Source organism: Stenella coeruleoalba (genome assembly GCF_951394435.1).
Source record: "Stenella coeruleoalba genome assembly, chromosome: 10".
Taxonomy (NCBI): domain Eukaryota; kingdom Metazoa; phylum Chordata; class Mammalia; order Artiodactyla; family Delphinidae; genus Stenella; species Stenella coeruleoalba.
This window is the reverse complement of record NC_137156.1, coordinates 68,085,836-68,109,863: the sequence shown is the minus strand read 5'-3', so window position 1 is coordinate 68,109,863 and position 24,028 is coordinate 68,085,836. Positions and strand designations below refer to the sequence as shown.

At 39.6% G+C, this 24,028-nt stretch overlaps 1 protein-coding gene across 8 annotated transcripts in view; it reads left to right on the top strand.

Annotated features, from left to right (window-relative positions):
• The window catches only part of DCAF1 (DDB1 and CUL4 associated factor 1), a 92,368-nt gene that overhangs the window by 26,618 nt on the left and 41,722 nt on the right, over nt 1-24,028 (top strand). For 7 of the 8 annotated variants that reach the window (XR_013830245.1, XM_079934770.1, XM_079934769.1 and 4 more), the window contains 3 exons: nt 20,068-20,205; nt 21,206-21,718; nt 22,030-22,131. Coding sequence is in view for 7 of the 8 variants with exons in the window: in XM_079934770.1 (XP_079790896.1) it covers nt 20,068-20,205; nt 21,206-21,718; nt 22,030-22,131 (753 nt within the window). In the remaining variant the exon portion in view is untranslated. The remainder of the gene's footprint in view (nt 1-20,067; nt 20,206-21,205; nt 21,719-22,029; nt 22,132-24,028) is intronic. The other variant, XM_079934772.1, reaches the window with a different exon arrangement.

Genomic DNA, 24,028 nt, shown 5'->3' with positions numbered 1-24,028 from the left:
ATTTGATAGGGATTGCATTAAATCTGTGGATTGCTTTGGGTAGTATTGCCATTTTAATAATATTAATTCTTCCAATCCAAGAGCATGGGATATCTTTCCATTTCTTTGCATTCTCTTTACTTTCTTTTAGTAATGTTTTATAGTTCTTAGCATATAAGTCTTTCACTTCCTTGGTCAGGTTTATTCCTAGGTATTTTATGTTTTTTGGTGTGATTTTAAAAAGTATTGTTTTTATACATTCTCTTTCTGATATTTCATTGGTTTTTAAAAAATATTTATTTATTTAGCTGTGTTGGGTCTTAGTTGTGGCACTCCAGATCTTCATTGTGGCATGCAGGATCTTTCATTGCGGCGCATGGGCTCTTCATTGTGGTGCACGGACTGTAGAGAGCATGGGCTCAGTAGTTGTGGTGAGCAAGCTCTCTACTTGTGGCACATGGGTTCCAGACCGTGCGGGCTTAGTAGTTGTGGTACACGGGCTCTAGGGCATGCAGGCTCAGTAGTTGACAGCACACAGGCTTAGTTGCCCCGCGGCATGTGGGATCTTAGTTCCCTGACCAGGGATCGCACCTGCGTCTCCTGCATTGGACGGTGGATTCTTAAGCACTGGACCACCAGAGAAGTCCCTGATATTTCATCATTAGTGTCAAGAAATTTATGCAACTGATTTCTGAATGTTAATCTTGTATCTTGCTACTTTTCTGAATTCCTTTATAGGATCTAGTAGTTTTAGTGTGGAATCCTTAGGGTTTTCTATATATAGTATCATGTCTTCTGCATTTAGTGACAATTTTACCTCTTCCCTTTCAATTTGAATACCTTTTATTTTTCTTGTCAGATTGCTGTGGCTAGGACTTCCAATACTATGTTGAATAGAAGTGGTAAGAGTGGGCATCCTTGTCTTGTTCCAGGTTTTAGTGGGAAGGCTTTCAGCTTTTCACCACTGAGTATTTTATTGGCTTTGGGTTTGTCATAAATGGCTTTTATTATGTTGAGGTATGTTCCCTCTATACTCACTTCGGTAAAAGTTTTTATCATGGATGATGTTGAATTTTGCCAAATGCTTTTTCTGCATCTATTGAGATAATCACATGGTTTTTGACTTTTCTTTTGTTTATGTGGTATATTACATTGATTGCTTTGCAGATGTTGAACCATTCTTGTGAACTTGGGATGAATCCCACTTGGTTGTGGTGTATGATCTTTTTTATGTGGTGTTGGATTCAGTTTGCTAATATTTTGCTGAGAATTTTTGCATCTATATTCATCAAAGATATTGGCCTGTAATTTTCTTTTTTGGTGGTATCTTTGTCTGATTTTGGTATCAGGGTGATGGTGACTTCATAGAATGTCTTTGGGAGTGTTTCCTCCTCTTCAGTCTTTTGGAACAGTTTTAGAAGAATCAGTGTAAGTTCTTCTTTGTATGTTTGGTAGAATTTGCCTGTGAAGGCACCTGGTCCTGGACTTTTGTTTGTAGGGAGTTTTAAAAATTACAGATTCTACTTCACTTCTAGTGATCAGTCTGTTCAGATCATCTGTTTCTTCTTGATTCAATTTTGGTGGGCTGTATGTTTGTAGAAAGTTGTCTATTTCTTGTAGGTTGTCAAATTTGTTGGCATATAATTGTTAACAGTACTCTTTTATGTTTTTTTTTGTATTTCTATGGTACCAGCTGAGATTTCTCCTTTTTCATTTCTTATTTTATTTGGGTTCTCGCTCTTTTCTTCTTGGTGAGCCTGGCCAGAGGTTTGTCAACTTTGTTTACCCTTTCAAAGAACCAGTTCTCGGTTTCTTTTTTGGGGGGGGGGGGGTCACGCTGCGTGGTTTGTGGGATCCTAGTTCCCTGACCAGCGATTGAACCTGGGCCCTTGGCAGTGAAAGTGCGGAGTCCTAACCGCTGGACCACTAGGGAATTCCCTTTCTTTTGTTTTTTAAACCTCTGTTTTATTTATTTCCACCCTGATCTTTATTGTTTTCTTCCTTCTGCTGACTCTGGGTTTCGTTTGTCCTTTTTCTGATTCTTTGAAGTGGTAGGTTAGGTTGTTTATTTGAGACTTTTCTTGTTTTTTGAAGAAGGCCCGTGTCACTATGAACTTCCCTCTAAGAACTGCTTTTGCTGCATCCCATGGATTTTGTATGATTGTGTTTTCGTTGTCGCTTTTCTCAAGGTATTTTTTAAATTTCCTTTTTGATTTCCTTGTTGACCCATTGGCTTTGTAGTAGCATGTTGTTTAGTCTCCATGTAATCATTTTTTTCTCATTTCTTTTCCTATGGTTGATTTCTAGTTTCGTGCCATTGTGTTCAGAGGAGATGCTTGAAATAATTTCTGTACTCTTATTAAATTTGTTGAGGTTAGTTTTGTGCCTTAGTATGTGGTCAGTCCTAGAGAGAGTGTTCCATGTGCACTTGAAAAGAATGTGTATTCTGGTTTTTTTTTTTTTATGTAATATCCTGAAAATATCATTTAAATCTAAGCGTTGTATCATTTAGGATCTCTGTTGCCTTATTGATTTTCTGTCTAGAAGATCTCTTCATTGATGTGAGTGGGGTGTTAAAAGTCTCCTATTGTATTCCCATCAATTCCTCCTGTTATGTCTGTTAGTATTTGTTTTATGTATTTGATTGCTCCTGTATCAGTCGCACATATGTTGACGAAGTGTTAAATCATGTTCTTGTATTGATCCTTTTACTGTTATATAGTGTCCTTTATCTTTCTTATGGCCTTTTTTAAATTTTTAAAATATTTATTTATTTTGGCGGCACTGGGTGTTAGTTGCAGCACGTGGGATCTTAGTTGCAGCACGTGGACTTCTTGTTTGTGACATGCGGACTGGACTCTTAGTTGTGGCATGAGGACTCTTAGTTGCGGCATGTGGACTGTTTAGTTGCAGCATGCATGTGGTATCTATTTCCTCGACCAGGGATCGAACCTGGGCTCCCTGCATTGGGAGCACAGAGTCTTACACATTGGACCACCAGGGAAGTCCTTGGCCTTTGCTTTAAAGTCTGTTTTGTCTGCTAGGAATATTGTAGCTCCTGCTTTCTTGTCATTTCTGTTTGCATGAAATGAAATACCTTTTTCCATTCCCTCACTTTCAGTCTATGTGTGTCCTTTGCCCTAAGATGGATCTCTTGTAGGTTGAATCTTGTAGACTCTTGTTTTTTTAATCCAGTCTGCCACTCTTTGTTTTTGATTGGAGCATTTGGTCCATTGACATTTAAGGTAATATTGATACATATATATTTATTGCCATTTTAAACCTTGTTTTCAGCTGTTTCTATATTCCTTGTTTGTTCCTTTTTCTTTTTCTTTTTGGGGGTTGATGATTTTATTTTATGCTTGTGTTGTTTTTGGTTTTTGTGAATCTATTGTATGTTTTTGATTTGTGGTTGCCCTGTTTTTCAAGTATGTTAACCCCTTCCTAGTTCTGCTTGCTTTAGACTGATAGTCATATAGACCCAAAAACATTCTAAAAACAAAAAATCTACATTTTCTTAGTCCTTCCCCAAATTTTATGATTTTGATGTCCTTTTTTTATATCTTCATCTTTATCCTTTTGCTGTTCCTTGCATTTATGATCGCTTTCACAAATAGGTGGTGGTTTTTTTTTCCTTTTTGAGTTGTATACTAGCTAATTTAAGTGATTTACTCTCCAATTGCTATCTCCCTGTATCTTCCTGCTTCTTTTAGAGAAGACCTTTCAATATTTCTTTTAGGATAGATTTAGTATTGCTGTATTCTTTTATTTTTTCCTTGTCAGAGAAATTATTTTTCCTCCTATTCTAAATGATAATTTTGCTGGGTAGAGTATTCTAGGTTGCAGATTTTTCCCTTTCAAGACTTTGAATATATTTTGTCACTCTCTTCTGGCTTGCAGCATTTCTTTAGAGAAATCAGCTGATAGCCTTATTGGGCCTTCCCTTGTAATTAACTCTTTGTTTTTCTCTTGCTGCCTTTAGTATTCTCTCTTTGACTTTTGCCATTTTTATTATCATATATCTTGGTGTGTAGGTCTGTCTGGGTTCATCTTGATTGGGACCCTCTGTGCTTCCTATATGTGGATATCTGTTTCCTTCTTTAGATTTGGGAAGTTTTCAGCCATAATTTCTTCAGATACATTTTCAATCCCCTTTTCTCTTTTTTCTCCCTCTGGAATCCCTGTTATGTGTATTTTGGCATGGTTTATATTATCCCATAGGTCTGTTAATGTTGCTTTCTTTTTTAAAAATTAATTAATTAATTAATTTGGATGCGCTGGGTCTTAGTTGTGGCAAGTGGGATCTTTGTTGCCATGTGCGGGATCTTCATTTTGGTTGTGGCATGCGGGTGTTAGTTGCGGCATCCAGGATATTTTTTTTTAGTTGCGGCACATGGGATTTTTAGTTGCGCCATGCAGGATATTTTAGTTGCGGCATGCAGCTCCTAGTTGCGGCATGTGGGATCTAGTTCCCTGACTGAGGATCAAACCCGGGCCCCCTGCGTTGGGAGCATGGAGTCTTAACTGCTGGACCACCAGGGATATCCCTCATTTGGTTTTCTGTCTACTCTTTTGTTTGGGTAATTTCTTTTTTTTTTTTTTAACATCTTTATTGGGGTATAATTGCTTTACAATGGTGTGTTAGTTTCTGCTTTATAACAGAGTGAATCAGTTATGCATACACATATGTTCCCATATCTCTTCCCTCTTGCGTCTCCCTCTCTCCCACCCTCCCTATCCCACCCATCCAGGTGGTCACAAAGCACCGAGCTGATCTCCCTGTGCTATGTGGCTGCTTCCCACTAGCTATCTACCTTACATTTGGTAGTGTATATATATCCATGCCTCTCTCTCACTTTGTCACAACTCACCCTTCCCCCTCCCCGTATCCTCAAGTCCATTCTCTAGTAGGTCTGTGTCTTTATTCCTGTCTTACCCCTAGGTTCTTCATGACATTTTTTTTTTAATTTCCATATATATGTGTTAGCATACGGTATTTGTCTTTCTCTTTCTGACTTAATTCACTCTTTATAACAGACTCTAGGTCTATCCACCTCATTACAAATAGCTCAATTTCGTTTCTTTTTATGGCTGAGTAATGTTCCATTGTATATATGTGCCACATCTTCTGTATCCATTCATCTGATGATGGGCACTTAGGTTGTTTCCATCTCCGGGCTATTGTAAATAGAGCTGCAATGAACATTTTGGTACATGATTCTTTTTGAATTATGGTTCTCTCAGGGTATATGCCCAGTAGTGGGATTGCTGGGTCATATAGTAGTTCTATTTGTAGTTTTTTAAGGAACCTCCATACTGTTCTCCATAGTGGCTGTACCAATTCACATTCCCACCAGCAGTGCAAGAGTGTTCCCTTTTCTCCACACCCTCTCCAGCATTTATTGTTTCTAGATTGTTTGATGATGGCCATTCTGACTGGTGTGAGATGATATCTCATTGTAGTTTTGATTTGCATTTCTCTAATGATTAATGATGTTGAGCGTTCTTTCATGTGTTTGTTGGCAGTCTGTATATCTTCTTTGGAGAAATGTCTGTTTAGGTCTTCTGCCCACTTTTGGATTGGGTTGTTTGTTTTTCTGTTATTGAGCTGCATGAGCTGCTTGTAAATTTTGGAGATTAATCCTTTGTCAGTTGTTTCATTTGCAAATATTTTCTCCCATTCTGAGGGTTGTGTTTTGGTCTTGTTTATGGTTTCCTTTGCTGTACAAAAGCTTTGCAGTTTCATTAGGTCCCATTTATTTTTGTTTTTATTTCCATTCCTCTAGGAGGTGGGTCAAAAAGGATCTTGTTGTGATTTATGTCATAGAGTGTTCTGCCTACGTTTTCCTCTAAGAGTTTGATAGTTTCTGGCCTTACATTTAGGTCTTTAATCCATTTTGAGCTTATTTTTGTGTATGGTGTTAGGGAGTGATCTAATCTCATACTTTTACATGTACCTGTCCAGTTTTCCCAGCACCACTTATTGAAGAGGCTGTCCTTTCTCCACTGTACATTCCTGCCTCCTTTATCAAAGATAAGGTGACCATATGTGCGTGGGTTTATCTCTGGGCTTTCTATCCTGTTCCATTGATTTATCTTTCTGTTTTTGTGCCAGTACCATACTGTCTTGATTACTGTAGCTTTGTAGTATATAGTCTGAAGTCAGGGAGCCTGATTCCTCCAGCTCCGTTTTTCATTCTCAAGATTGCTTTGGCTATTCCGGGTCTTTTGTGTTTTCATACAGATTGTGAAATTTTTTGTTCTAGTTCTGTGAAAAATACCAGTGGTAGTTTGATAGGAATTACATTGAATCTGTAGATTGCTTTGGGTAGTAGAGTCATTTTCACAATGTTGATTCTTCCAATCCAAGAACATGGTATATCTCTCCATCTATTTGTATCATCTTTAATTTCTTTCATCAGTGTCTTATAATTTTCTGCATATAGGTCTTTTGTCTCCTTAGGTAGGTTTATTCCTAGATATTTTATTCTTTTTGTTGCAGTGGTAAATGGGAGTGTTTTCTTGATTTCACTTTCAGATTTTTCATCATTAGTGTATAGGAATGCAAGAGATTTCTGTGCATTAATTTTGTATCTTGTTACTTTACCAAATTCATTGATTAGCTCTAGTGGTTTTCTGGTAGCATCTTTAGGATTCTCTATGTATAGTATCATGTCATCTGCAAACAATGACAGCTTTACTTCTTCTCTGATTTGGATTCCTTTTATTTCCTTTTCTTCTCTGATTGCTGTGACTAAAACTTCCAAAACTATGTTGAATAAGAGTGGTGAGAGTGGGCAACCTTGTCTTGTTACTGATCTTAGTGGAAATGCTTTCAGTTTTTCACCATTGAGGATGATGTTTGCTGTGGGTTTGTCATATATGGCCTTTATTATGTTGAGGAAAGTTCCCTCTATGCCTACTTTCTGGAGGATTTTTATCATAAATGGGTGTTGAATTTTGTCAAAAGCTTTCTCTGCATCTATTGAGATGATCATATGGTTTTTCTCCTTCAATTTGTTAATATGGTGTATCACGTTCATTGATTTGCGTATATTGAAGATTCCTTGCATTCCTGGAATAAACCCCACTTGATCATGGTGTATGATCCTTTTAATGTGCTGTTGGATTGTGTTTGCTAGTATTTTGTTGAGGATTTTTGCATCTGTGTTCATCAGTGATACTGGCCTGTAGTTTTCTCTTTCTGACATCCTTGTCTGGTTTTCGTATCAGGGTGATGGTGGCCTTGTAGAATGAGTTTGGGAGTGTTCCTCCCTCTGCTATATTTTGGAAGAGTTTGAGAAGGATAGGTGTTAGCTATTCTCTAAATGTTTGATAGAATTCACCTGTGAAGCCATCTGGTCCTGGGCTTTTGTTTGTTGGAAGATTTTAAATCACAGTTTCAATTTCAGTGCTTGTGATTGGTCTGTTCATATTTTCTATTTCTTCCTGATTCAATCTTGGCAGGTTGTGCATTGCTAAGAATTTGTCCATTTCTTCCAGGTTGTCCATCTTATTGGCATAGAGTTGCTTGTAGTAATCTCATGATCTTTTGTATTCTGCAGTGTCAGTTGTTACTTCTCCTTTTTCATTTCTAATTCTATTGATTTGAGTCTTCTCCCTTTTTTTTTGATGAGTCTGGCTAGTGCTTTATCAATTTTGTTTATCTTCTCAAAGAACCAGCTTTTAGTTTTATTGATCTTTGCTATCGTTTCCTTCATTTCATTTTCATTTATTTCTGATCTGATTTTTATGATTTCTTTCTTTCTGCTAACTTTGGGTTTTTTTTGTTCTTCTTTCTCTAATTGCTTTAGGTGCAAGGTTAGTTTGTTTATTCGAGATGTTTCCTGTTTCGTAAGGTAGGATTGTATTGCTATAAACTTCCCTCTTAGAACTAACTGCTTTTGCTGCATCCCATAGATTTTGGGTCATTGTGTCTCCACTGTCATTTGTTTCTAGGTATTTTTTAATTTCCTGTTTGACTTCTTCAGTGATCACTCGTTATTAAGTAGTGTATTGTTTAGCCTCCATGTGTTTGTATTTTTTACAGATCTTTTCCTGTAATTGATATCTAGTCTCATAGCGTTGTGGTCGGAAAAGATACTTGATAGAATTTCAGTTTTCTTAAATTTACCAAGGCTTGATTTGTGACCCAAGATATGATCTATGCTGGAGAATGTTCCATGAGCACTTGAGAAAAATGTGTATTCTGTTGTTTTTGGATGGAATGTCCTATAAACATCAATTAAGTCCATCTTGTTTAATGTATCATTTAAAGCGTGTGTCTTCTTATTTATTTTCATTTTGGATGATCTGTCCATTGGTGAAAGTGGGGTGTTAAAGTCCCCTACTATGAATGTGTTACTGTTGATTTCCCCTTTTATGGCTGTTAGTATTTGCCTTATGTATTGAGGTGCTCCTATGTTGGGTGCATAAATATTTACAATGGTTATATCTTCTTCTTGGATCAATCCCTTGATCATTATGTAGTGCCCTTCTTTGTCTCTTCTAATAGTCTTTATTTTAAAGTCTATTTTGTCTGATATGAGAATTGCTACTCCAGCTTTCTTTTGGTTTCCATTTGAATGAAATATCTTTTTCCATCCCCTTACTTTCAGTCTGTATGTGTCTCTAGGTCTGAAGTGGGTCTCTTGTAGACAGCAGATATATGGGTCTTGTTTTTGTATCCATTCAGCCAGTCTGTGTCTTTTGGTGGGAGCATTTAGTCCATTTACATTTAAGGTAATTATCGGTGTGTATGTTCCTATTCCCATTTTCTTAATTGTCTTGGGTTTGTTACTGTAGGTCTTTTCCTTCTCTTGTGTTTCTTGCCTAGAGAAGTTCCTTTAGCATTTGTTGTAAAGCTGGTTTGGTGGTGCTGAACTCTCTCAGCTTTTGCTTGTCTGTAAAGGTTTTAATTTCTCCATTAAATCTGAATGAGATCCTTGCTGAGTAGAGTAATCTTGGCTGCAGGTTTTTCTCCATCATCACTTTAAATATGTCCTGCCAGTCCCTTCTGGCTTGCAGAGTTTCTGCTGAAAGATCAGCTGTTAACCTTATGGGGATTCCCTTGTGTGTTATTTGTTGTTTTTCCCTTGCTGCTTTTAATATGTTTTCTTTGTATTTAATTTTTGACAGTGTGATTAATATGTGTCTTGACGTATTTTTCCTTGGATTTATCCTGTATTGGACTCCCTGTGCTTCCTGGACTTGATTAACTATTTCCTTTCCCTTATTAGGGAAGTTTTCAACTATAATCTCTTCAAATATTTTCTCAGTCCTTTTCTTTTTCTCTTCTTCTTCTGGAACCTCTATAATTCGAATGTTGGTGCGTTTGATGTTGTCCCAGAGGTCTCTCAGACTGTACTCAGTTCTTTTCATTCTTTTTTCTTTATTCTGCTCTGCTGTAGTTATTTCCACTATTTTATCTTCCAGGTCACTTATCCATTCCTCTGCCTCAGTTATTCTGCTATTGATCCCATCTAGAGTATTTTAAATTTCATTTATTGTGTTGTTCATCATTGCTTGTTTCATCTTTAGTTCTTCTAGGTCCTTGTTAAATGTTTCTTGCATTTTGTCTATTCTATTTCCAAGATTTTGGATCATCTTTACTATCATTATTCTGAATTCTTTTTCAGGTAGACTGCCTATTTCCTCTTCATTTGTTAGGTCTGGTGGGTTTTTATCTTGCTCCTTCATCTGCTGTGTGTTTTTCTGTCTTCCCATTTTGCTTATCTTACTGTGTTGGGGTCTCCTTTTTGCAGGCTGCAGGTTCGTAGTTCCTGTTGCTTTTGGTGTCTGTCCCCAGTGGCTAAGGTTGGTTCAGTGGGTTGTGTAGACTTCCTGGTGGAGGGGACTAGTGCCTGTGTTCTGGTGGATGAGGCTGGATCTTGTCTTTCTGGTGGACACGTCCACGTCTGGTGGTGTGTTTTGGGGTGTCTGTGGACTTATTATGATTTTAGGCAGCCTCTCTGCTAATGGGTGGGGTTGTGTTCCTGTCTTGCTAGTTGTTTGGCATAGGATTTTCAGCACTGTAGAGTGCTGGTCGTTGAGTGAAGCTGGGTGCTGGTGTTGAGATGGAGATCTCTGGGAGATTTTCGCCGTTTGATAGTATGTGGAGCTGGAAGGTCTCTTGTGAACCAGTGTCCTGAAGTTGGCTCTCCCTCCTCAGAGGCACAGCACTGACTCCTGGCTGCTGCACCAACAGCCTTTCATCCACATGGCTCAGAATAAAAGGGAGAAAAAGTAGAAAGAAAGAAGTAGTAGAAGTAGAAAGAAAGAAAGAGGGAAAGGAAGAAAGGAGGGAGGGAGGAAGGAAGGAAGGAGGGAGAGAAGGAAGGAAAAAAAGAAAGGAGATAAAGTAAAATAAAATAAAGTAAGAAAATATAATAAAGTTATTAAAATAAAAAAATAATTAAGAGGAAAAAAATTAAAAAAACAAAAATAAAATGGACGGATAGAACCCTAGGACAAATGGTGGAAGCAAAGCTATACAGACAAAAATCTCATACAGAAGCATACACATACGCACTCACAGAAAGAGAAAAAGGGGAAAAAATCATAAATCTTGCTCTCAGAGTCCACCTCCTCAATTTGGGATGTTTTGTTGTCTATTCACGTATTCCACAGCTGCAGGGTACATCAAGTTGATTGTGGAGCTTTAATCCGCTGCTTCTGAGGCTGCTGGGAGAGATTTCCCGTTTTCTTCTTTGTTCTCACAGCTCCCAGGGGCTCAGCTTTGGATTTGGCCCCGCCTCTTCGTGTAGGTTGCCGGAGGGCGTCTGTTCTTCGCTCAGACAGGACGGGGTTAAAGGAGCCGCTGATTCGGGGCTCTGGCTCATTCAGGCCGGGGTGGAGGGAGGGGCACGGAGTGCGGGGTGAGCCTGCAGCGGCAGAGGCCAGCGTGATGCCGCACCAGCCCGAGGCGTGCCGTGCATTCTCCTGGAGGAGTTGACCCTGGATCCCGGGACCCTGGCAGTGGCGGGCTGCACAGGCTCCCCGGAAGTGGGGTGTGGACAGTGACCTGTGCTCGCACACAGGCTTCTTGGTGGCGGCAGCAGCAGCCTTAGCATCCCATGCCTGTCTCTGGGGTTGGCGCTTTTAGCCGCGGCTCGCGCCCGTCTCTGGAGCTCCTTTAAGCAGCGCTCTTAATCCCCGTTCCTCGCGCAACAGGAAACAAAGAGGGAAGAAAAAGTCTCTTGCCTCTTCAGCAGGTCCAGACTTTTCCCCAGACTCCCTCCTGGCTAGCCGTGGCGCACTAACCCCCTGCAGGCTGTGTTCACACCACCAACCCCAGTCCTTTCCCGTGCTCCGACCGAAGCCCGAGCCTCAACTCCCAGCCCCGCCCGCCCCGGCGGGTGAGCAGACAAGCCTCTCGGGCTGGTGAGTGCCGGCCAGCCCTGATCCTCTGTTCGGGAATCTCTCCGCTTTGCCCTCCGCACCCCTGTGGCTGCGCTGTCCTCCGCGGTCCCGAAGCTTCCCCCTCCGCCACCCGCAGTCTCCGCCCGCGAAGGGGCTTCCTACTGGGTGGAAACCTTTCCTCCTTCACAGCTCCCTCCCACTGGTGCAGGTCCCGTCCCTATTCTTTTGTCTCTGTTTATTCTTTTTTCTTTTGCCCTACCCAGGTTCGTGGGGGGTTTCTTGCCTTTTGGGAGGTCTGAGGTCTTCTGCCAGCGTTCAGTAGGTGTTCTGTAGCAGTTGTTCCATTTGTAGATTTATTTCTGGTGTATCTGTGGGGAGGAAGGTGATCTGCGCGTCTTACTCTTCCGCCATCTTTCCGAAAGCCTCTGGGTAATTTCTATTATTCTGTCTTGCAGATTACTTATTCTTTCTTCTGCATTATTTATTTTGCTATTTGTTGCATTTAGCTTAGATATCTCCTCAGCAAATGAAGATTTTAATTTTTCTTGTCTCCTCCTTATAGTTTCTAGTTCCTTTTTACAGTAATCTGCATTTCTGTCGAAAACCTTTCTTAGTTCCTTCAGTATTTTCATTACCTCCTTTTTGAACTCGGTGTCTGTTAGACTGAAGAGGTCTGTTTCATTGTTTGTTCCTTCAGGGGAATTCTCTTGCTCTTTTAATTGGGAGTGGTTCCTCAGCTTCTTCATTTTGCTTATATTTCTCTTTGTGAGTTTAAGAGATACAAATACCTATAGTAGTCTTGGAGGGCTTTTTATGTATGGGAGCGTCCCTGCACAGCTTGTGTGGGTTTAATATTTTTTTGGTCTGAGGGCTGTTTTTGGTTTGGGTGCTTGCTGTTTCTTTCCTCAGCATGTGCTGGTCAATTAGCCCCTTGTTAGGGGGTATGCAGGCGTGCAGCCCGCTCATGGGACCCTTGGTGCCAGTGTGCTGCGTGTGCTCCCGGGGAAGCGGGGGCATTGGTTGGTGCCAGGTTTTGGGACCATTGGCCAACTATCCATGCCTGACTCTGGAGTCCAAGATGGCAGCGGCAGCTATTGCCCACCCCTGGAGCTTGTGTAGGTGGTGCCCTGCCGCCTGAGAGAGGGCGTGGAGAAAGAAGCTCCTGTGGCAGGCCCACCCATCTCCTCGTGGGCCCCCCAGCAATGGTGCCTTGCTCCTCTGGGGGGCCCAGACTTCCTCCCGTAGTCCCTCGGTTATAGCACACCACACCGTAGCCCCCTCAGGCTGTCACCATGCATCCAGCCCCAGTCCTCTTCCCAGTTCTCACCTTCAAAGCACAAGCCTCAGCACTCAGCCCCTGACCCCCTCAGTGGAAGAGTGAGCATCTTGGGCTAGGGAGTGCCAGGTGGCACCACTGACTGTCTGTGCAGGTGTCTCTCCTCTTTGCCCTCTGCAAACTAGTCGCTGCGCTCTCCCCTGAGGCTCTGGAGCTCCCCCTCCATTCCGGCTGTTCTCTCTGCCAGTGAGGGGACTTCCCAGTGTGTGGAAACCTTTCCTTTTTCACATTTCTCTCCCAGGTATGTAGGTCCTGTCCCATTTCCTTTCGCGCTTTTTTTTTCTTTTGTCCTACCCAGTTACATGGAGATTTTCTAGTCCTTTTTGAAGTCTGAGGTCTTCTGCCATCATCCAGTAGGTGTTCTGTGAGAATTGTTCCACATGTATATGTATTTTTGATGTATTTGTGGGAGAAGATGAGCTCCATATCCTACTCCTCTGCCATCTTAATCATTCTTTTAAATTTTACTTTTATTTAAAATTATTTGGCTGTATAGTTTTTTCATTATATTAAGTGTGTTATAGAATGGAGTACTTTTATATTTACGTACCAGGTTTCTCATACTGTTTACGTTTATCAGTGTATGCTCTTAATCCAGTGAGAACAGGACCTTTAGGGACTTAATTCTTTAAGAGTACTGTTTTAACATTTTTTTTCTTTGAGGTTGTCTCAGATTATTGGAGGTCAGAGGGATAAAATCGGAGAGAATGAAATCTCAGAAAGTGTAACCTTCAAGCCAGCGTTTTCAAGATTTTATACTCTGGAACATTAAGATTCCCCTAAAATGTTAATAGGTGTTTTATGATGAAAATGTCCATGTGGTCAGTTAGGTAGATGGCTACTGTTTATTGAGTGCCAGGCCTGTGCTAAGCATTTGATTTGCATCGTATCATTTAACTCTCACAGCATCCCATGAGGTAGGAAGAAAACCATGAGTCTATGGTATTTCAGAATCAGAGAGAAAACAAATGGTTTTAATACAGAAGGGACAAGACCCAGATCTATCAAGATGACTAACCAAGATAACTTACAAACTCTCCCGTTGCACAGAAATACAAATTTTGGGTAAACTATAATAAACTCTTAGAGAAATCCCTAGGTGCCAGAAATATGGAACTATAAAAGTAAAGTGGTAATTGAGAACAGGGACAAAATCTTGGGTGAGGAGTTTAGAATGGGGACCCTGACCTCCATGTAAAACTGGGATTCCCTAAGGACCTTCGTTGAAACAATGGAAAAGGAAAATATCTGCTTTATGCTGTGGGGAGATGATAGATTTCTCATTCTCTGACTCCACTCTGAGGGGCAGGGGCATGGGCATGTAAGTCTCCCCTGAGAATATCTGGGCATGGGCCTTATTTGGGTAAATGTTTGAAATTTCTATTTTGATTGGGAACCCCAAAGTCAAGATATTAACAACAAACAAAATTGTTTTGGGCCAGTGATATTCTTTGGTTGTCTGACAAAAGCAAATACAGAACTCCAGTGGAGGAGAAGCTTTCACAATCCGGGCCACAGGGGATTTTCACAGAAAAAACAATTTCCACAAAAAGTGAGCTCACAAAAAAATTCCAAAGTATCCCAGCAAATAATCCTCCATGATTAGGAGTCAACAATTAAACAATGACTGGATATGTTTCCTTTTCAGATTTTTCATTACTAGTGTATAGAAATGCAACTGATTTCTGTGTATTGATTATTCTGCAACTTTGCAGAATTCATTTATTCTAACAGGTTGTTTTGTGTGTGTGTTTGTGTGTGTGTGTGTGTGTGTGTCTGTGTCTGTGTGTGTGGAAACTTTAGAGTTTTTTATGTATAAGATCATGTCATTTGTGAACAGAGATAATTTTATTTCTTCCTTTCCAACACAGACGCCTTTAATTTCTTTTTCTTGCCAGTACTATGTTGAATACAAGTGGTGAAAGCAGACATCCTTGTCCTGTTTTTAATCTTTGGAGAAAGTCTGTCAGACTTTTACGGTTGAGTGTAGTGTTAGCTGTAATTTTTTTCATGACTGGCATTTATTATGTTGAGGAAGTTTCCTTCTATTTCTAGTTTATTAAGTGTTTTTTAATGAAAGAGATTTTACTTTTGTCAAATTCTTTTTGCCTCAGTTGACATGGTCATGTGGTTTTCTACTAATTCACAAAAATTAATTCACACTGATTCTATTAATGTGGTGTGTTACATAGATTGCTTTTTGTATTTTGAACCGTATGTACCTGGGTAAATCCACCTGGTCGTGGTATATACAGTAATCCTCTTAGTATGCTGCTGAATTGAGTTTGCAAGTATTTTTTGAGAATTTTTGCATCAGTATTCATAAGGAATATCTGTAGTTTTCTTGTACTATCTTTGTGTCTTGCTTTGGTGTCAGGGTAATGCTGGATTCATAGAATGAGTTAGGAAGTGCTCCTTCTCATTAATTTTTTGGAAGAGTTTGAGAAGGCTTGGTATTAATTCCTTAAATGGTAGAATTTACCAGTTAAGCGATCTGGTCCTAGGTTTTTCTGCTTTGGGAGGGTTTTGACAACTGATTCAGTCTCCTTACTGGTTATAAGTCTGTTCAGTTATTCTGTTTCTTCATTAGTCCATTTTGGTAGATTGTGTTTCTAGGAATTTGTCCGTTTAATCTAAGTTACTCAGTTTGTTGGTGTACAGTTGTTTATAGTGTTCTCCTGTAATCCACCCCCCACTTTTTTTTTTGGTCATGCCACATGTGGCTTGTGGGATCTTAGTTCCCTGACCAGGGATTGAACCTAGGCCCTCGGCCATGAAAGTGTGGAGTCCTACCCACTGGACCACTGGGGAATTCCCTTATAATCCTTTTTATTCATGTAAAATTGGTAGTAATGTTCCCCCTTTCTTTTTTAAAAAAAATTTAAAATTTATTTATTTTTTTGGCTGCATTGGGTCTTTGTTGTGGTACGTGGGCTTCTCACTGTGGTGGCTTTTCTTGTTGCAGAGCACGGACTCTAGGCAGTGGGCTTCAGTAGTTGCAGCACGTGGGCTCTGTAGTTGTGGTGGGAGGGCTCTAGGGCGCGTGGGCACAGTAGTTATGGCTCATGGGCTCAGTAGTCGTGGCTCGCGGGCTCTAGAGCACAGGCTCAGTAATTGTGGTGCATGGGCTTAGTTGCTTTGCGGCATGTGGGATCTTCCTGGACCAGGGCTTGAACCTGTGTCCCCTGCATTGGCAGGTGGATTCTTAACCACTGCACCACTGGGGAAGTTTTCCCTTTTCATTTTTGATTGTAGTAATTTGTTTTCTCTCCTTTTTTTTTTTTCTTGATCAGTTTAGCTAAAGGTTTGTCAATTTTGTTGATCTTTTCAAAGCAACAACTTTTGGTTTCATTAATTTTCTGTATTTTTCTATTTGCTATTTTGTTTATCTCTATTCTAATCTTTATTATTATTATTTTTTACTCCTGCTATCTTTGGGTTTTATTTGCTCTTTCTTGTTCCTTAAAGTGTACAGTTAGGTTATTAATTTGACCTTTTTTTCTTTTTAATTTTATGTGCTTGCAGCTGTAAATTTCCCTCTTTGCATTGCTTTTGTGGTATCCCATAAATTTTGGTATGTTGTGTTTCTGTTTTCATTCATCTCAAGGTATTTTCCAGTTTCCCTGTGATTTCTTCTTTGACACTTTTGTTGGTTAAGCCTGTTGATTTCCACATATGAATTTTCCAGTTTTCTCTTGGGATGTTGATTTCTCATTTCATTGTGATTGGAAAAAATTATTTGTAAGAGGTCAGTTCTTATTAAATTATTAAGACTTGTTTTGTGGCCTTACATATAGTCTCTTCTGTGAAATGTTCCATGTGTACTTGAAAAGAATGTATATTCTGCTCTTGTTGGATGGAGTGTTCTCTATATGTCTTTTAGATCTAATTGGTTTGTAGTGTTGTTCAACTCCTCTGTTTCCTTATTGATTTTCTTTTCGGTTGTTCTAGCCATTATTGAAAGTTCTGGTAAAGAGTCTCTGTTTAGGATAATGAAATTCTGGAAATAGATAGTGTTGATGGTTACACAACATTGTGAATGTACTGAATCCCACCGAATTTTACACTGAAAAATGGTTAAAATAGTTAAAAGTTATGAATGTGAAAGAATCAGAACTCCAAGAGAAGTCTAAGACTATGAAAAAAATGGCCATTTGGAAAATGAACAAAGGAACTACTGGAAATAAAAATTACAGTTATTGAATTTTAAAACTTAGTAGATGAGATAGAGTGAAATTTAGACACAGCTAAAGATAGAATTAATAAACTGGAATATCTGACAGGATAATCCTTAATGAAGCTCTTAGAAATAAGACTAGAATTAGAAAATTTTACATGTATCTAAAAGGAATTTCAATAAAAGAGAATAGAAGGGACTTCCCTGGTGGTCCAGTGGTTAACATTCTGCACTTCCACTGCAAGAGGTGTGGGTTCAACCGCTGGTCAGGGAACTAGGATCCTGCATGGCATGCAGTGCAGCCAAAAAAGAAAAAAAAATGTGTATGTGTGTATATATACACACACACGTATATATAAAAGAAAAAGAAAATAGAAAGGTAATATTCAGAGGGATGAGGCTAGGATCTTACAAATAAATGAAAGACATGACCACTCAGATTCAGAAAGCCCAATGAAGAATACCAAAGACCAAAAGATTTTAAAAGCAACTAGAGTGGGACTTCCCTGGTGGCGCAGTGGTCGAGAATCTGCCTGCCAATGCAGGGGACATGGGTTCGAGCCCTGGTCCGGGAAGATCCCACATGCCACGGAGCAACTGAGCCTGTGCGCCACAACTGCTGAGCCTGCGCTCTAGAGCCTGCGAGCCACAACTACTGCGCCCGTGTGCCACAACTACTGAAGCCCCTGTGCCTAGAGCCCATGCTCCACAACAAGAGAAGCCACCACAGTGAGAAGCCTATGCACCACAAAATGAAGAGTAGCCCCAGCTTGCCGCAACTAGAGAAAGCCCGCGTGCAGCAACGAAGACCTAACGCAGCCTAAATAAATAAATAAACAAAACCACTCAAAAAATAGTAATAAAAAGCAACTAGAGTATAAAAGATTCCTTCAAATTAACATAGCATGCTTTGCCACAGCATCAGTAGAGACCAGATAATAGTAGAAAATGTCTTCAGAGAACTTCTGTAAACCTAGAAATATTGACCAAAATAAACAATTCTGGAGGGCAAAAGGGCAAACAGAAATTCTTGGTAACATGTAGATGGAAGGCAATAATTGAAGTTAGTATTTTAAGTTTCTTATACTGTTTGGAAATAGGGAAGGATGATAGACTTAAAATTGATGGTACATATATTTTCATATCAATAAGTATTTTATTATTATTATTTTAAATTAATTAATTTTTTGGGGTTGTGCTGGGTGTTCGTTGCTGTGTGCAGGCTTTCTCTAGTTGCTGCGAGCAGGGGCTACTCTTCGTTGCTGTGCGTGGGCTTCTCATTGTTTTGTTTTGTTTTGCGGTACGCGGGCCTCTCACTGTTGTGGCCTTCTCCCGTTGCGGAGCACAGGCTCCGGACGCGCAGGCTCAGCAGCCATGGCTCAAAGGCCCACCGGCTCCGCGGCATGTGGGATCTTCCCGAACCGGGGCACGAATCCGTGTCCCCTGCATCGGCAGGCGGACTCTCAACCACTGCGCCACCAGGGAAGCCCTGGGCTTCTCATTGTCATGGCTTCTCTTGCTGCAGAGCACGGCCTCTAGGTGCGTGGGCTTCAGTAGTTGTGGCACATGGGCTCTAGAGCACAGGCTTAGTAGTTGTGGTGCAAGGGGCTTAGTTGCTCCGCAGCATGTGGGATCTTCCTGGACCAGGGATTGAACCCGTGTCCTTTGCATTGGCAGGGAGATTCTTAACCATTGCACCACCAGGGAAGCCCCTCAATAAGTATTTTAAAACAAAATTTCTCAAAATGTGTTTTTAGAGTGTTAGTTTTTAAAAAAAAAAACTTTAAAACTTGAAATATATAGGAGAATGACACCATGACCCTAGGGAAGAGTTTCTTAAGATAAAGTGCACAACGTTTAAAAGAAAATATTGCTAAGTATGATTATATAAAAATTAAGAACTTGTGCTTATCATGAAACACTGGTAAAAGAGATGAGTATTTCAGAGAAAGTGGAAGTATGAATGGTCAGAAGGCACAAAAAAAATGCTGAACTTCATTAGTAAATGAGAAAATTCAAGTTAAATGAAATGTTAATTTTTTATACCCACCAGACTGCAAAAAATTAAAAGTCTGATAGTGGCCAAGTGTTGGTAAAGATGTAGGAAAAAAGAACTATTTGCCTGTAGGAAATGTGAATTGTCATTTTGGAAAATAGTTTGGCCTCCTCTAGTAAAGTTGAGCAAACACGCCTGTGACTTAGTACTGTTCCTAGGTGTCTACTTTAGGGACATGCTTGCACAAAAATAAGTATAGTTAAGCCAACAGAATAGCAGCAGCAGAATATGGAGATGAAGAGCATTTGGAGGTACACTGCCTAGGATAAGATCCCAGCTTTGCCACTTACTAGTTTTGTGACTTTTGGTAAGTTACTTAACCTCATTGTGACAGTTTTCTCTTCTGTAAATATAGTACTTACCTAATCATATAGGGTTGATATGAGGATTAAATGTTATGTGTAAAGCCTGTCTTATATTGAGTGCTATTTGTGACAATTACATGTAACCATATAGATGAATGTAAAAAACATAATGTGTAAAAGAAACAAGTTGCAGAAAAATACATATGGCACCACACAATTTACACAGTTCAAAGCATATAACGTTTAACAAAAGCCTTATAAGAAAATTATTAAAATTTAGTAATGCAGGTACCCTTTGGGGAGGGAGGACGCAGGTGGTATAGGGAGGGGGGACACATGGGAGGTTTCTGTTTCTTAAACTCAGTGGTAAATCACAGAGGTGATTTTCATTTTCTTTGGACTGTACATGTTTATATATTTTATTTCATAGTAAAAACTAAAAATAAGGGTAGGATATGTGGAGTTAAATACTTGTTTGATGGAGGACTTCTCAGAGCACTGATAATGTTAATTGTACATTGTGAACTTCAAAGAGAGATATAGAATTTTTAGGGCTCCCCACTTGGTCATGGAGCCTTTTGGGTCTTAACAGCTAAAGTAGGACTGCATTATGTGATTGTTGATCTTTAGCCTGAGTTTTAGTGGATAAATAGAATTCTGTTTCACAGTGCACAGATATTTTAACTAAACCACCTACTATTGTACATTGAGTTCACTTGGATTTTTTAATCTTATGAGCAATATTGAAATGTTTTATTAAAAAAATTTTTTTATAAGACTGAAGTCTTTGCTTATATCTTTAATTATGAATTTTTTTCCCCTGAATTGTGCTATTTCATTTCCTTTACTATAGGAAGGAATTGTTGAGAATCTTTTCAAATGGGCCCGAGAGGCTGATCAGCCACTGAGGACATATTCTACTGGTCTGTTAGGAGGTGCTATGGAAAATCAAGACATTGCTGCCAACTACAGGGATGAAAATTCACAGCTGGTAAGGACCATGTTAGAATGATTTTTTTTGCATAAGATGGGAGTGTATTCACTTGTTCTTTCTTGCTACTGAACTTGAATAGGTAGATCTTATTTGTTACCTTGTACTAGAGTATAACTGTAATTTCAGTATTTCAAGACTACTTTTCATAAGAGTTTTGATTGGAGCTTTTTTTTTTTTACTAGAAAATAGCTGTTTTTCATCTTGTCAAGGATCATGATATTTTGTACCAGATAAATAGTACCACTCCCTTTCCCTTCCCAACATCTGGATTATGAAAAATTTCAAACGTTTAGCAAAATATAATTTTACAGTGAACACCTGTATACACACCACTTACATTGATTGTGAATATTTTACTAAACTTATATTCATGAATACCCATCCATCCATTCACCCCTCATTATATCCATCCACCATTCTTTTTTTTTTTTAATGCAAATTAAAATAAATTGCAGACCTAATCACTCTCTCTTTTTAAAACTAAGCATAATACTACAGTTTAGGCTTGACCCAAAAAATGAGTACTTCAAGGAAAAGGTAAAACATAAATGGTGAACTTGAAAATTAGATTATGTAATTATGTATAATGTGGATGACAGTATTTAACAGAATATAACTTGTGGCAGATAAAAGTTTCAGAAACATTCATGTTTGATTTTCAGACACTTTTAAAAATTGTGAATATATCTAGTGTCTGCCTCTTCAGGTGTGATGGTCCACCCCAGTTTGATCCAGCCAGATATGTTGTGAATTAGGTGTTTTATGTGCAGATCTTCTGGTTTGGGTTCTCTGGGAAATTTTATGGGGAATGAGACTTTTAGCCATTATTTATTTCATCAAGCTGTAGGAATCAAGTCAACATATTTATCAAATCTTTACTATTACCAGGCATTGAAATAATTGCATGATTATCCTTAAGTGGAAGTAAGAATTATTTGAATCATTTAAATTAAGATGCAGAAGAGACAACCCCTTTTATTCCAATATCTGTTGATAGGTGGCAATAGTACTTCGAAGACTGAGGGAGCTACAGCTTCAGGAAGTAGCTTTGAGGCAAGAAAGCAAGCGTCCTAGCCCACGAAAGCTCTCCTCTGAACCCCTTTTGCCTCTGGATGAAGAAGCTGTGGATATGGACTATGGCGACATGGCTGTAGATGTAGTGGATGGCGAACAAGAGGAAGCTTCTGGAGACATGGAGATCTCCTTTCATCTTGATTCAGCCCACAAGACCAGTAGCAGAGTGAACTCAGCAACTAAACCTGAGGAAGGAGGATTGAGGAAAAACAAGTCAGCAAAACAGGGTGACAGAGAGAGCTTTAGGAAAGCCAAGCAAAAGTTGGGTTTCTCATCATCTGATCCAGATCGCATGTTTGTTGAGCTGTCTAACAGCAGCTGGTCAGAAATGTCCCCCTGGGTGATTGGCACCAATTATACCCTTTATCCTATGACTCCTGCTATCGAGCAGCGACTCATTCTCCAGTATCTGACCCCTTTAGGAGAATATCAGGAGGTAAGCTTATTGGGAAGAGTAGTGTTCACATTTTGGGACCACTGTGTTTATTTCTGGGATATTTTGTGGTGTCATTTTATACATTGATGTGTTTTTACACTAATATAGAAAAGTCTTTGCCTCAAACTGGTAAAGTCTTATGGAGGTCACTCCTGATAAGGCCTTTTCGATCGAAGTGTGTTTGTATGTTTATCTTCATAAAGCGGGGGGAAGAGGCACCTCATTTCTTTAATCTTCTATCTTCATAAAGGAATAGGAAATATGTGAAAATAAATTCAAATGTTAAGACTTGTTTTTGGTGTTGATTTCAGTTACTTCCCATATTCATGCAACTTGGATCACGGGATTTGATGATGTTCTATGTTGACTTGAAACAGACTAACGATGTCCTACTTACATTTGAGGCACTCAAGGTAAAGTTCTTAAAAATGTTAGGTCACTGAGCATTTTATTGACATGGATGTGCCTATATGTTTTGGTATGTAGCATCTCTGGATTTTATTGTTCAGGGTGGTGCTTTTTTTAAAAATAAATTTTATTTATTTATTTTTGGCTGCATTCGGTCTTCGTTGCTGCATGCGGGCTTTCTCTAGTTGCAGCGAGTGGGGGCTACTCTCCGTTGCGGTGCGTGGGCTTCTCATTGCGGTGGCTTCTCTTGTTGCGGAGCACAGGCTCTAGGCGTGCAGGCTTCAGAAGTTGTGGCTCGCGGGCTCTAGAGTGCGTGCTCAGTAGTTGTGGTGCATGGGCTTAGTTGCTCCGTGGCATGTAGGATCTTCCTGGACCAGGAATAGAACCCGTGTCCCCTGCATTGGCAGGTGTATTCTTTTGTTTTTACATTAATTAATTATATTTTGGCTGTGTTGGGTCTTCGTTGCTGCATGCGGGCTTTCTCTAGTTGCGGTGAGTGGGGACTACTCTTCTTTGCAGCACGTGGGCTTCTTGTGGTGGCTTCTCTTGTTGTGGAGCATGGGCTCTAGGCGCGTGGGCTTCAGTAGTTGTGGCACGTGGGCTCAGTAGTTGTGGCGCATGAGCTTAGTTGCTCCATGGCATGTGGGATCTTGCTGGAATAGGGATCGAACCTGTGTTCTCTGCATTGGCAGGCGGATTCTAAACGACTGTGCCACCAGGGAAGTCCCAGCAGGCAGATTCTTATCCACTGTGCCACCAGGGAAGTCCCCAGGGTGTTTCTATTGCCAGATGTGTCAGTCGTGACAAATGAAAATTTCTTTTTTAGATAGAAGAAATGAGGCTTACCAAGTGCCTCCACAGAAATTCAGGGGTCAGTCCTAGAGGATTGAATGTTAAAGGAGAAAGTGGGTCTAAACCTGAGAGTGGCCTCAGTTATTGTTACTGGATAGGAAGAGAAACTAAGTGTATAGTACCTTAGGTCATACTACCTTTTAAGTATTCTGTCAGCCAACAACACTTCTTCTCAGTTATTAACTATATACATATTGTATGATGTTAGATTATTTAGAGTGGACAAAATATAAAGCAGAAAATGAGTAAAGAAATAGAGGCATACTCAAATTCAGTAAAGGTAAATGATTTTCTAGGTTGCAAAGGGGCTAAATGTAAGAGGGCAAGTATGTCTAGCCCACCAAATCCATACCTTTTCATGATAATTTAGGTAATCTGAAGGGAGAGAGGTTAAGTGGAATGAATAATTTTGTGGCTATTATAGTTCTACCCAACAGGTAACTAAATGAACACAGTACTATTCTGTGATGTTTACAATATTAGACAAATAAATTAAGTCTCTGCTGTTTATTGTTTGGTTAAGAGAGACAGGCATGTAAGCCTATGATTTCTTTTAGATATTATAGATGTTGTGAAAAAAGTATGGGGCACAAAGGAAGGAATGGTCTGTTCTCCTTGAGAATTAGTAGCTTCTAGACAAGACCTCTGAAAAAGAGGTAATGTTCTCACTGGCTATTCAAAGTTACAATTTCATTCCTGATATTCCAGAGCCATGCTGTCCAATAGAACTTTCTGTGCGATGGAGATGTTCTTTGTGCTGTTGAAAACAGTGGCTACTAGCCATATGTGAGCACTTAAAATGTAGCTAGTGCTTCTGAGGCATTGAATTTTTAACTAAATTTTAATTAAATTAGCCACATGTGGCCAGTGACTAGTGCATTGGACAGCACAGTTCCAGAGTATATTGAAATTAAATAGAAATAAGGAAATTTGCCTTTCAGACCCCAGAAATTTTAAGTTTGGAGGAGGTCAGACATAAATTGGAGTAACATGTATTCCTATGTATGGGATGCAGTGTGTGTGTGTGTGTGTGTGTGTGTGTGTGTATAA